The sequence below is a fragment of the Desmodus rotundus genome, chromosome 1 (genome assembly GCF_022682495.2).
Source record: "Desmodus rotundus isolate HL8 chromosome 1, HLdesRot8A.1, whole genome shotgun sequence".
NCBI classification, from domain to species: domain Eukaryota; kingdom Metazoa; phylum Chordata; class Mammalia; order Chiroptera; family Phyllostomidae; genus Desmodus; species Desmodus rotundus.
The window spans coordinates 148,526,957-148,541,682 of NC_071387.1; the positions used below are offsets into that span (position 1 = coordinate 148,526,957).

Consider the following 14,726-nt stretch of genomic DNA (forward strand, 5'->3'; position numbering starts at 1 on the left):
GTCTAGGAAGCTCTTTATTTTGCTTTCAATTTTAAATAGCCTTGCTGGATAGAGTAGTCTTGGTTGTAGTTTTTGGCTTTTCATCACTTTGAACATTTCATGCCAGTCCCTTCTGGACTACCAGCTTTTTCTGTTGAGAAATCAGCTGGTAGCCTTATGGGAGCTCATTTGTAGGTAACTAGGTGCTTTTCTCTTGTTGCTTTTAAGAGTTTCTCTTTGTCTTTAATCTTTGGCATTTTAATTATAACGTGTCTTGGTGTGGTCCTCTTTGAGTTCCTCTTGATTGAGACTCTGCTCTTCCTGAACTTGCATGACTTTCTTCCATCACCGGGTTATGGAAATTTTCAGCCATTACTTTTTTCAAACAGGTTCTCTATCCCTTGCTCACACTCTTCTCCTTCTGGTCCCACTATGATGCAGATGTTGTTTTGCTTGATAATGTCTCAGAGTTCCTTTGGATTTTCCTCATTTTTAACATTCTCTTTTCTTTTTGATGTTTGTCATTTCTGTTATTTTGTCCTCTAAACCTCTGCTTCATTTAACTAGCTGTTGATTTCTTCTAGTGTATTCTTCATTTTAGATACTATATTCTTCATTTCTGTCTTTTTTTTAATGTTTTTTGTGTCTTTTTTGTTTTACTCTCTCTTCGTTTAAGTTCTTGCTGAAATGATCCATTCTTCCCATAAGGTCCTTGAGCATCCTTCCATTGTTTTAAACTCTGCATCTGGTATTTTAGTTGCTTCCATTTCATTTAATTCTTTTTCTGGGATTTCTCTTGTTCTTTCATTTGGCGCATATTTCTTTGTCTTGCCACTTTTTCTCTGTGTATTATTCTGTCCTACTCAGTTTTTCATTTAATAACCTGTCTATATTTCTAAGCAATCAATAGATTTTTCTCATTTTTAGATGTGTGATAATAGTGTGGACTCACCATTTTACAGTTTTGTGTCTTTGCTTTTAACTAGCAGTGTCATTGATTATCCTGGTACATATATCTGGCACCAGTATTTTTTATTATTTTTAAAATTCACATCCTCATTGTCTGCTGCCTTAAATTTTTAATACATTTATTTTCTTGCAGAATTGTGAAATATAATCTATATGGTATGACTTAATTTGTATAAATTAGATACACATATACAAACACAACAAGTGTGTGCATAACAAGTTTCCTGGAAGGGTATATAAAATACAATTAACTGTAATTATCTTTGGATAGAGGGACCTAATAACAGAAGCAGAAGGCAGTGGACACTTACTGCTTGTACACAAGTTTCTCTATGGCTTGAACTTTTAATTATTTGCTTATATTGTGATTTTTTTAAAGTTATGGTCTTCCAGAAGAAGCTATGTACTTTTTTTAATGCAAAAGTACATTGTTAATGTGGCATTTGCTACTTTTTAAAACACTTAAATACCTATAAAAATTTTAAAAACAGGTGAAAACTCATTGAACTTTTAGGTGAACATCAAAGAATTTAGTAGATGAGTTGTATTACAAGGATATTATCACTCTTATTTCTGTAAAAATGTGTTTTAAGTAAAATTTATAAAACAAAATAATGGAATATGTTAAGCATATGAGTTCAGATTATGTTAAAAGCAGAGCTTTTATCATCCTCTTTCTCATACTAAGTTTGCCAAAAATTCTTCCCAACTCTTGGAACATGAATTTTTTGTCACTGGACATGCTATGTTCAGCTTCTAAATTTCCCCATCTCATGTGACATACCTCGCTTTGGTTACCATAACCTTGATAATACTGGAGTATCCTTCCAATAAATAATTCTTATTCCCACACTGTTTCTCTCCTTGAATTTCTACATAATGTATAGGACTTCCTCACCAAGAACACAGTCTTTAAGTATATATTATCTTTATAATAAATGAGATTATGTTTCTTTAAGGATTTAGCTCACAGGCCCTTGATATGTATTTTCTGTCTCTACTTCTGGATTTCTGAATTTGCTTTCATAGAAATTATTTTTACTTTGAGGGCAAATGTACATCCTAGTCCTCATCTAGTAAATTGACATATGTCCTTAGAATTTCTTGGGTATGACCCATATTTTCAGGGTGCTCATATTTTGATACCTCTAAACTGGAAGATGTTTCAATAATACTGAAATTTATGGTTTCCACTACTCCAGTGCTTGTGTTCTGAGATGCTCCTGGAAAGGCAGTAGTACAATGTGTATAATGATGAACCCACAAGAAAGCCTGACCAAAGTGGGGATGGTGGAGTTGATGCACTTTTTTTTATTAACCTTACAGATTGTGCTCTTCATGAGAACTTGTTTTAAAAAGAAGAGAGTAAGTGCTACTGCTAAAACAGAAGTTTTAATAAATCTGTTGGCTGACCGTGGCCTTTCTGTCTGAACACTTTCCCTGCATGTAGTATCTATTAGCTATTATAAGATAATTTTATTTCATCACCTAATCACACCTTCTTAACCTTTAATTGAATTTTCATAGATTATGACTAAAAATTAATTAACTGTTAATTTCATTTACTGTTAACAGAAGAAAGCAAGGAATTGGATTTGGATCACTCAGATTTAGGTTTGAATTGTTAATTTGCCACATATTAGTTTATGTGTCTTGAGTAAGCTGGTTTATTCTCTCAGCTTTAAATAACAAAGGTTAATGTGAGAAATAAACCAGATACCATAAGTACATCACCAAAATATAGTTTTAATAAATGGTATCTGGCAACAGAAAGGATAGTAGTATAAGTGATGATTTTTAGCACAGGTTTTTAAGAACAATTATGGCTTCTGGTTGTGTATTGTTTGCTAGAAAAAGTAATTTCTATAATTTATTCAAAATTTGTACATGAGGTATCCATCTTGCTATAATGAAAAGTTAGTAAATAATGATATGATATTTTTTGAATCATGAATACATTTATATGAACTATTATAAAGGAATGAAAATCAAGTGATATAATTATATATTTAGTCAAAGAAAGTTTTGTTTTTTGGTTTTTTCTTTAAGATTTTCTTTATTTATTTTTAGAGAGTGGGGAAGGTAGGGAGAATGAGAGGGAGAGAAACATCTGTGTGCAAGAGAAACATCAGTCGGTTGTCTCTCATAGGCTTCTGACTAGGGACCTGGCTCGCAATCCAGGCGTGTGCCCTGACCAGGAATCAAACCAGCAGCCTTTCAGTTTGCAGGATGACACTCAACGTGCTAAGTCACACCAGTCAAGACTAATAAAAAAAATTTTTTTTAATTGGAATTACTCTGTAATACCTATGCATACTCTGCTTAGCAGTTTACATAAATTATTCTTATGATAATCTTATGAAATGCCTGTTTCTAATTCACAGATAAGGTAACAGACTCAGAGAGGTCACGTAACTGCTGAAGGCATGTGACTAGTAAGTGGTAGAGTCAGATTTGTATCGATCTAACTTCAGAGTCTCCATTCTTAAATGCCTCATTATTTTGTAAAAATTATAGCAGAGTATAATTATTCAGTGAAACTTAATTCAGCTTTGAATTGGCGATTTTTGATTCAACATCTTATGAAAAAACACCTGGGTTAAATTTATTCTCCCTAATGGAAGACACTATTTTTAGTCATAAGATGTATTTGATAAAAAATTTCAGTGTTTCATAGAGGGAGAGCTTTGGGGTAAAATCATATTAAAAAGTACCTACAATAAAAAGAAAATTTTATTTTATATTTCAGTCTAGAGCTTGTAATGATGCCACATAGCTTTATTGAGTACTTGAGCATGAAACACCTTAATAATTATTGGCTAAAAATCTATCAAAGGCCCTTGTGGATCATTTTTTTTAGTATTAAAGTTAATATGATAAAAATGGTAGTTAATGTTTATTGATCATTTACTTTGGGGCACTTCCATGAATGATCTCATTTAATCTAAATCAGCAATCCGTGGAGGAGGTACTATTAGTATCTGTTTTACAGCCCATTAAATTAAGACTTAAAGAGGTTATATAATTGCCTAAGGGTTCACAATAGTGACAAAAGTAGATTATGAGCCTTTACTCCAAATTATTTTATTTTACAATTAATAAAGTAGACACAGCAGTATTTAAACCAAGAACTACTGGAATTATGAAATGTTTTGTAGTGAGCTTTATGGATGTGTATTATTTTTTCTTTAGGTTCACAATATTCTTGCAGAAATGGTGATGGGGGGAATGGTATTGGAGACCAACATGAATGAGATTGTTACACAAATTGATGCACAAAATAAACTGGAGAAATCTGAGGTAAGAATGGGAAGTGCTTCAGTTAATGAAGGTAGTAAGCATGATAATTATGTATGATTTGTACCTTTCACTGTTTGTCCTTCAGTATCACCCTTTAGGTACAGCTGGTATGCTTTACTCAGTTTTAAAAAGGGAATATACAAATTTTAGTATGCCATCTGTTCTGTGACTACTATCCACCAAATAGTTTTGTGCATCCTACTTTTAGCCACAGTCAACTGCCTTGGGTAATTAACACAATTGCAAATTCTTATTGCTTAAAAAACAAATTATTTATTTGAAAATGGAATAAATATTTACATTATAAAACATTAGACAGTAATTATCAAGGAAATCTTAGAACTTACATTTTAAAAGGTATATAAATTTAGCATTACGAAACTATTTCTGGAAGAAGGCAATGGAATTCTCATGAGGAAGTAGTAAGTTATAATAGGGGCCTAGCAAGCCTGAGTACATATTGAAAAAGGAAATTCAATGCCTTAATCTTCCCATACATTCATTGATAGATGTATTCATGGCTTATACTGCATTCTGTAAGAGAAAGATTTGGTTAGTTATACACTGCTAACTTTGTGCTATTAGAATGAGGACCAACTAGCACTTTAGTAGTGTATAAAACCCTACTTTAGAATTTTAATGACTCTTCCCTCATGCACTAGGCTGAATATTAGTAACAGGTACTATAGCAAAGACACTCAAGTTAACATCATTTTAGTTGTTTTATTATTACTATAACAGAGGTTTAGAGAGATAGTAGTCTTGTATCTCATTCAGTGCTATGCTTATTTGAGGATACTCTTACCTTCGGTATTTACAGTCATAACTTAGATTAGGAAAATAATATTTATAATTATTAGTACAAATTAATGTGTTTGGTTGATATAAAGTTAATATTACCGTAAAAGCACCAAGGTATTAAAAATATGCTAGCATTAATTTACAGCAGGTGAGTTCTGAAGAATTATTATCTGTTGACCCCTACAGGGGTGTCCAACCCACAGCCCAGGATGCCTATGAGTGCGGTCCAATACAAAACTGTAAATTTACTTAAAACCTTTTTTTTTGCTCATCAGTTTTCATTAGTGTTTGTGTATTTAATGTGAGGCCCAAGACTCCTCTTCTTCCAGTGTGGCCCAGAGACACCAAAAGGTTGGACAACCTTGCAAGGATCAGGTTAATACAATACTATGCTCACTGGAATTGAATAAAACACAGGATAGAGGGTTAGAAGTAGTTGAGCTTTGTATGAAATACATTTTCCAATGTTTTATTTAAAATTAATATAGTCCTGCATTTCTTATCTCAGTTTACCATCCCTATTGGTTTTCCAAAAAAGAGGCTTATAATAGTGAAGTGCTTAACATTATGACTCTTTTAAGTAACTGTATATATTTTGTGTGTTCTCTAGCCAATTTTTAAAATACTGGTTTTTGAAAGGGGAAAATATAAACTAGATTAGAGTAGGAAAAGGAAAACAACTCAAAATATTATTTAATGTGGTTAGTTTGCAATATATTATAAGATATAGTAAAAGATTTACTATAAACTGTAAGTCTTAAAATGATAATTTGAAATTTATATAATTTGTTACATTTTGTGTTACAAAACTATGTGGATATAGATTTTAAATGCCAAGATACAGACAGCAACACAATCCATTAATCACTCTAAAATGAATGGACGTGGTAATTTGTATATTCTGTGGAATCAGCTGTAAAAATATATTGACTTCTTGTCTGGAATTTTTACATTTCCAGGTATTTAACTTCTTTCTGTTGGTGGTGTCCTTTTTTTTTCTTTCTCCCTAGTATGATATATATAATATTGACAAAAGTCATAAAGGACCTATAATAACCACATAATGGATATTTCCTTTTTGATTGTCCAGTAAAATTTTCTTAGTGAGCAGTTTTTTAATCTATAAAGAACAGTAAAATACAGAATTTACATTTTTGATGAAATGGTTATAAAAAAACTATAACTTAAAAATTCTTTTACAGAAGCAGTGCTATTTAAAATGGTTTTGAATGGTAGTGAATACTCCCATTTTACATACACTGACCATCTTTTAACATACAGGCAGTTCTTATCTGCTACCAGATTAGTTTCTTTTTTTTTCTCCTTTATAAGAAAGTATGTTTTAAATCTGATTGGGGACAAACCACAATATATGTTTATCAAGTGTTTCTCTATATGTGATGTCTGCTAATATTTAGTTATAAAATAGGATTTTGAGTCAAAGTGAGACCATTAGTACTGATCATATTTTAAGAAATTATGTTGAAAAATATGTTTAATTTTTGTAATTTATCAATAATTTTCATATATTTTAAACATGTTTGGAGGCTACCAGCTTTATTCCAGACACTGAAATGTCAAAAATTTTCACATTGGTTCCATCTCCATGTTACTTAAATTGGTTATATCTACCAAACATATGACTGTAGAATAATGCAAGATTACTTGAAAGCAAACTGCAAACTTTTATTAATCTGCCTCTTGTATGTTGGTTAAAATTTATTATGTAAGCAAAAACTTAGCAAGAAAGACTTAATTAAAATCCAGAGTATCGTGTTTAATGACAAGACCTGGTTATCATATTTTTAAAATTAATTTCAGTAAATTTAGAATAGCATTATCTTTTAAAGATCTGCCTGGGCTTAATTAAGATACAGCTTTTGAAGTGTAATCTGGATCTATCTGGGTACCTTTACTTTGTCAGATACTGAAGATTTTATTATTTTGGGTTAAGGATAGTATATTTTCAGTGATGGTCAAAAGTGAACCAGTTTAATTCCCAATGCCTAGACAGGTAGGAGCAAAGATCACCCAGATCTTTAAACAGAGAAGAAGCAAAGATATGCTCTAAATGTGTTTTCATCGATCCTGCTTTGATAGAAAAATGGTTTGCTATAACATTGGGATTTTGGGAAAGGAGGTTTTAAGCTGAGAAGGGGTGGGATTTGGGGAAGGTCTGAGATACACCCAGAAATCTGTGTGAATTTCTAGGAATGAAAGGACTCCCTGGGGGTGGAGGCAGGTGGGTGGGATGGGGAGACTTGTTAGTTTTTATGTATTTCATGTTATTTATAAGATGAATAAATGGCTCTGAATTTAGTCACTACTTTTTAAAAGTCAGTCCTCTTTTTTTTGGAACATCCTGATCTTTCTAGCTCTTTCCATTCTTCTCTCTTACAGACCTTTATCTTTCAATCTCCCAGACAGGACAGGTAGACAAGGTATTGCTGACTTTGGGAAAAATGTACTTTAACAAAAGGGAAAGCAAAATGATGTCAAAGGCAATCAATTATTTAGGCCAGACTCAAAAATTCTTTGTGTTAATGAACCCATATAGTCCCTTGTAGCCTATTTTTCATTCTAGTTTCTCTTTGTAATTTCTTCATCTTTTATTGGACTTAGTGTACTTTACTAGTATATCATTGATGTCATGTTTGTTCTGTTTTGTCTGCCTGCATTGTAAAAGGAAAGTTTAAATTTTTTGTTCTTTTTTAAACATTGTTATTTTATCCTGACAAATTACATTTTGTAGAAATGACAATTTACTTTGTATATTAAATTTAGAGATTATTTTGAGCATCATATGGCGGAACCAATCTTTAACTCTCACAGATTTTCCCACCATCTTTCTAAATTAGGATTCTAACATAAAATTGCCTGCTAGGTTTTAGAGGCTGTGAATTTAAAAACCAAAAGCTGAACCTTCAGAGTTTTGCATACAAAGTAGGAATCAGTGAAGGCTTAGCATAGTGACTATTAAATAGTACTCCCCCACTCCCTAATGGTTTTCATTTCCAAAGTCTTAACAGAATTGCTTTTACTAATTTGACTAACAGGTATATATTAAAAGTAGCCAATAAAAAAGAAAGATCGGATATTTTAAATTTGAATTAAATGCTGTAAAAAATGGAATTAATTATATTTATCAAAATAAAATAGATTTCCACTGTAGCAACATTCTGACATCCAAATATGTCATAATAAGACTCAATAAAATATTATAAACTTTGAATATGTTTGCAAAACATATAGGTAAATATTAGAAGTGTTTTCAAAAGACTCTTAGCTTTAAAAAACTAAATTTTCTCTGGTATTTTCTGTACAGGTTTTCACACTGTAAGTTAACTGTGTGAATTTCTTTTTAAACATTTCCATGTGGACGACGAACAACTTTTTTGTACAAAGCCATTTCAGGAAAAATGAAAATGTTTACAGGACCCCATTTAAAAATTTCAAAATAAAAATAACTTTATTGAGTCTTATGGAGAAAAAAACCTATAAATTTAACAAGTTAGATTACCTACCTTACTGATGAGGAAAACGTCACTGAGAATTTGGTATAGTTTTTAGCCACTGAATTACTGCTTTCTGGATGTGTTTGAGGAGCAGCAACAGACAGGTGGCTTTATAATTTCTTATCCCAAGATCATGGGCTATGTCATGAAGCTGAGAGGACCATGTTTGCTCCCTGTGTCCATATTACTTTATCCCTGCCATAGGAAATAGATAATGATGTCATTCACTCTCGTGAGCCAAATCACTGCCAATTTCTATGTTCTAGTCTTTAATTTATGTTAAATTGCTATTTTCTAGCAAGGAACCATCAACCACTTGGGTCTCTTAACTTCCATACCTAGAAGTAGTAATTAGCTTTTTTTCCTTTTTTAAAATCAAGTATCTATTTTTAAAGAGTATAGAGTAAGAAAAGCGAGCCTAAGTAACAGCTGTTGGATAGTCAGCTTGTGAGTTGGTTCTGCCTCTCTATGCTGGTGAAGACCCCTGAAGTCACTTGTAATGGTCAAAACTAGTTACATTAAATCCATGAATGGCTTTTGTCTGCTCTATTTTTTCATACAGGCAAATTCAGTGTTGGAAATGAAAACTATAAATGAAGATTATATAAAATGAGTAGTAATTTGGAGGGTTTTAAGATTTTTAAATATTCTTATATTGATACATTTTTAATAAAATGCCATGTTCTTGCTCACTAGAGGGTTGTCATCAGTATTTCTAATCTCTTTGTTCATAATTGCAATATTAAAGCACTGTTTTTGAAGCAAAGAGCAAGCCTGTTATTAGTTTCTAGATTAAATGTTTTTCTACCTTACATTCAGAAATTTAAATATTGACATTTTCTATTTTATTTAAAACATTTTCCAAAATCTGCCATTATTTTGTTGATGAGTTTGAGTCTGAAACCATTTAATACTGTGTTTATTAATGTCAATGTTCTTTCACTTTGCTGTTAGGTCAAAATTTTGAATGTGCATATACCAACTTCCGGCAGGAAGGGTGGGTAAAGGTTTTAGTATGTACAAATTATTCCAGCCACCATCTTCTTATGCTATATTTCAAGCTTGAGAAAATATTTTAAGATGGTAGGTTGGTATTTAATGTCGTAGATGAAATAAATTTTAGATTCCTTTTCCCTTTGAGAAAGTTAATTGCTGTTGCATGAGGAAAAGGGAGCTTTCAGATTTTTTGAAATATATTTAGTAATGCTGCTTTTTCGGTTTTGCTTGCACATATTTTGTTTATTTTTGGGTCTGGCAATTTAAAAACAAAATCAAAAAAATCATATCCATCCATTACTATCTTTGTGATTTTAGTGCTTGAAATTTCCAAGAGTATGTCTGTATAAGTCTTCTATCTGTTTGGCCTCATTTTGGTATACTTGCAGACTTCATTTTGTTTTCTTTCTCTTAATTCTGTTAATTTATTTAATCTCATGGGAGAGAAAACGTTACCATTCTTTTATATACTGTACTCCATTCTTTCATCTAATTCATACTCTTAACGGCTTTGGATTCATGTATTGTTTTTGTTAGTGGAGGTGCTGCAGTTTACCTTCCATGGTGGTGCTCAAGTAAAATAACATAGATGGAAACAAGTTATTTCTCCAGTAGGGTTTCATTCTTTTTATTTCTGCTTGTGTCAACTGTGTACTCTCAAATCTTTAAGAACTATGTTGTACTGTCAGAAATATCTTACTTTTACATTTTAAATTGTATAAACTACTAACAAGTCAGGTAATCTTAATTTTTATAAATTTGAGTGTTAGTGAAAGTTACCTTGTTGCTTTAAATACATCTTAATGAAAAAAAAAAAAAACTAAGATAAAATTACACCTCTGTGTTGGCAACTTGATTTTCTAGTGGCAAATTACCTCTTCTACAGTTTATCCTTTAATAAAAAATGTTTTAGACTTCACTTTCATAGAAGTCTAAAGATGAAATTGATTTTACAGCAGTTTGGGTGTTGACTATCTGGTAATGTGAGGATTTTTTTTAAGCTCTAAGTTTTTATATATAAACATTGATAGCTCATTTAAACATCTACTTACTAATCAACAGTCCTTCTTGTATTTTTTCTTCCATTTTATATTCTGTAGAATCTGATTTCTTAAAATGTTTGTTTAATTAACACTTAATTGACATACACATTGCAATGTTAAGATTGTATACCATTTAAACTCATGACATTCTATACAAAAGTATTGAACATGCTTGAGAAATAATTTGATTCTTTTAATTCATTTGTGTGTTCTGAATAGTTACCATCCTTTGCATGTCTATAGCTTGCTGCTTATGTTTAGAAGAATTGTAATTTGTACTTAAAAACTTACTTTGTTTTTTTACATAATAAGAATTTGGCACATATATGCTACTGACTTTATATGTTCTCATTAGTAGCCAACAGTCAACACCATCTTTTAACTCACAATTAATGAGTTAATCTAATAAAATTTAAACAGGATGCATTTTTATTTTCATTTTCTTTGCTTTAGTTTAGCCATTCATGGTATAGGGTATTATGGAAAAGAAGGCTTCTTGACAATTACATTTAGTTTTTAATACTGAAAACAATTATTTTAAATATTTATAAATATGTCATAGCATGCAGTAAAACACACACATATCCACCCTTTCTCTTTCACAAAATCCTCTAATAATTATGCCTTTTAAAATATTTATATTCATGTATCTCATATACTTTTCTATAACCTACTCATCATTTGTACCCTGTACAGAAATTTCACAGTAAAATAGTGGCAAGTTGGCTTGCTATTTAGAAAAATTATAAAATTCTTCTTCCTAGAAAAAATGATACTGGTTCCAGGATGTCTGTCATTTTGTAAAATAATTTCCCCCCTTGGGAAACAGTATATTTCCTGGTAAAAGGAAGAGAGCCTACAAGATGATAAAGCTGTTTGAATTGAATTCTTTGATCCTTTACCGTTCTAAATTTCGATAGCTAGACATTGAACTTGAAATGATCAACTTAAAGACCTTTTCCATATAATTGATGCTATCCTAAGTAATATTCATATGTATCTTCATCTTTTGGGGCAGTGGGAGGGAAGTGGGGCATTACTTCAGGTAGGTATAAATGCAGAGGTCAGTCAAATTTTTAGTCATACATCAAAAACAACTAACCCCTATTAAATTATAAAAATTGAAGTCCCAGCCCTATTAAGTCTTTAATTGGGTATGGAGTGTTTCATCCATATCACTCTTTATCATTGCCTGTGTGGACCATATCTATTATTAATACTATTTTACAGATTCTTCTATTATTTCCAATTCTGACGTGATAATCCATGGCTTTTATTTCATTGCTTAACAATGTTTGTATCCTTTATTCAGCAAATAGTTTACACTGGCCTATTTTGTATCAGTCAAGATTTTTCTCAGGTAACAGCTTTATTATTATTTTTTAAATTAATAAGAAAGGTAGGATTACATGAGAAAAAGAACTAAAATTACAAAAAGGGACTTTTAAAACTAGTATCTCTAATTACATAAACATTGTTTCTTATACAGGGTGGAGTGAATAGTAGGTTTACAGTTTTAAGTGAAACCGTTCATTTTTCTGTTACTATTTTTTAATTATTGTATTCTCCATACAAACAACTGTAAACCTACTTTTGCCTACCCCTGCATATATGTAATCAAAGTGGAAGATATGTTTTTGTTACTTAAGTGTCTGCTTTTGTGCAAGATGATGTATGTCACGAATTGAATGTGTTTGTTGGCTTTATTGTATAGCTCGAATGAAAACTGATGAAATCTAATTGATACATAAATTAAACCTTAAAAATATGAAGACTGTTGATGTAGATATTTTGAGAAAAAATTATATATATTCATTCTTTTACTTTTAAGCTTATTTTCTTTCAAAATTACTTCACAAAATTATGAATTATCCTAAAATAAAAGCCAAATATTGTATAGTAATGGTACCAGAAATTTTAAGATTTATTTATAAATATAAATAAAATAAAGTTTACTATCCTTATTTACTATCTTTGCATTTACGCTATTTTTTAAATTTATATTTTATAAACTAAACATATGTTGTTGAACCTACTTGATATGATAGATTCTTTTTAGTCATCATGTGTATACTAATGCATCGCAGAGTAGAATGATCCTCTTGTTGCAGTTTCACATTTAGGCAGAACTGTTCTATTTGGATTGAGGCTTTACTTTAAAAGCCTGATTTTTTTAAATATTCTAGAATGTCTTTTAAAGTTTAGAATAGCCTTTATAATTAAAAAGTAACAATATAAAAATATTATTGTCTTGAAATGCTTTAAGGCATTAGCCCTAAATAAAGAAACTAAACAAGCATGATCTGTTACTTTTAGTTTTTATTTCACAGCATATGTTGACAATAAATGCCATGTTAAAGCAAAAAAATATATATATATCATTATTGTAAGAGATGTTTAATAAGGAAGCTAGTGTAAAATATGCTTCATACTTATATGTCAGTTATATCAAGATACAGGTGAAGATCTAGCTTTTGTCATTTGAATATTGTGTGTACTCTCTAAGTAGTACAGTTTAATTTGTATTTAAATCTTTACATTGTTACCATTGCATGTATTTACTGTATTTTTTTTATGTCAACTGTTTTCTCTTTATAGATTAGTATTTCAGAGTAACCATCTCATATCAATTCAAATTTACCATGTGGTCTCTAAACTTGTTATATGAAAATCTTTTATTATTGTCCTCCATTTTTAGTGTTTTTTATGAACTACACCTGAGTTGTACATTTTCTTTTTCTTTTATTTGCTTCTGTATACAGGCTGGCTTAGCTGGAGCTCCAGCCCGTGCTGTATCAGCTGTAAAGAATATGAATCTTCCTGAGATCCCAAGAAATATTAACATTGGTGACATCAGTATAAAAGTGCCAAACCTGCCCTCTTTTAAATAAAAAAAATTTTAAAGGCCACTCCCAGGTAAAATCCAGGGGGAAACTCATCTAAGTTTACCATGCAGTTGTTTACCAAAAATAGAGGAGAGTCTTAACTTTTGCTCTTGGATTTAAGTCAAGGTACTGTATAGAAGTTGTATAAAATCAATATGGCGGTTCAATGTTGTTTTCCTTGCTCAGTGATTTTGAAGAAATTGAGTAGTTCCAATATGATTTGTTTTCTTTCTTTTCTAAACTGCATTCCTATGCCCACATAAGGCATGCCTCTATGTATTGGCTACAACAGTATTTCAAAAAGTGTTTGGAATATTTCTTTAAATTATGTACAACCCAAAATGTTGGTGTTTTGTATAAATCACAAGTGCAACATTCCTTAATTCTTTCTGTTACTTGTCACAATTGTTATTTAAAGAACCAAGTATGTATTGCATGAAAACATTATGACCTTTCCTATTAGTTTAAATAAACTCCAAGGTAACTGGACTTCTAAAGCACCTTTTTGTTTGCTTGATATCTACTTTAGCAATAATTCTTTTTTACAATACTTTGACTCAACAAAGTAAATAAAAGTATATTTTATCACTGTTAAGCAGCTGTTAATGATGATTTATTTAATTTATCCTTCTGTTTTTAATATTCAGAAACTCACTGAATTATTCTAAAGATCAATTATTTCACAATCAAAAATAGTGTATCTTGTAACACTTCATATAGGATGAGTTCTGGAGTGGGAGATGACAAATCTTTTTCTAAAAATTGCAGAATTTATTTTATGTATATAGGTTTAAACCTTGAGTCTGATCCCTTCTTGCTCAGATATTGAAAAATAATTTCAGCAAATACTTAGTTGCTTTTGAACACAAAATTCTTTGGGTTCAAAGAACTCAACCCAAAGACTGTTCCATCCCAAAGTCAAAGCTATACTATTTTCTTAAGTCTTAACGCTTATATTCTTATTTCTCATAATCAGCCACATTTCTTATTTGGTCTTACCTTGGGAACCATGAGTAGGATTCCTCTTCCAGTTAGACCGAGGTTTTCCCTACAGTTCTAATCTTCCCTCCTCAAATGTTCTATTTGAAACCAAGATTTGGCTGTGTGAAGGAAGGGCTCTCCACCAGCTGGATGTGCAAGTGAAAAATGGCCACACAGCTCAGTCTGTCCCAGATTCTGCATGGACCTCCTGGAGAGCCCAAGTTTGGCAGAGAGGTGATGCAAGGAATCTGGAAGGG

At 31.1% G+C, this 14,726-nt stretch overlaps 1 protein-coding gene across 3 annotated transcripts in view; it reads left to right on the plus strand.

Moving 5' to 3' along the window:
* The window catches only part of AP3S1 (adaptor related protein complex 3 subunit sigma 1), a 64,105-nt gene extending 50,128 nt beyond the window's left edge, over positions 1-13,977 (plus strand). For 2 of the 3 annotated variants that reach the window (XM_024563268.4, XM_053911628.2), the window contains 2 exons: positions 4,141-4,248; positions 13,366-13,977. In XM_024563268.4, coding sequence (XP_024419036.2) covers positions 4,141-4,248; positions 13,366-13,494 — 237 coding nt within the window. In that variant the 3' untranslated portion in view covers positions 13,495-13,977. Of the gene's footprint in view, positions 1-4,140; positions 4,249-11,915; positions 12,451-13,365 lie in introns of those variants that run through there. The other variant, XM_053911632.2, reaches the window with a different exon arrangement.
* Positions 13,978-14,726: the final 749 nt, after the last annotated feature.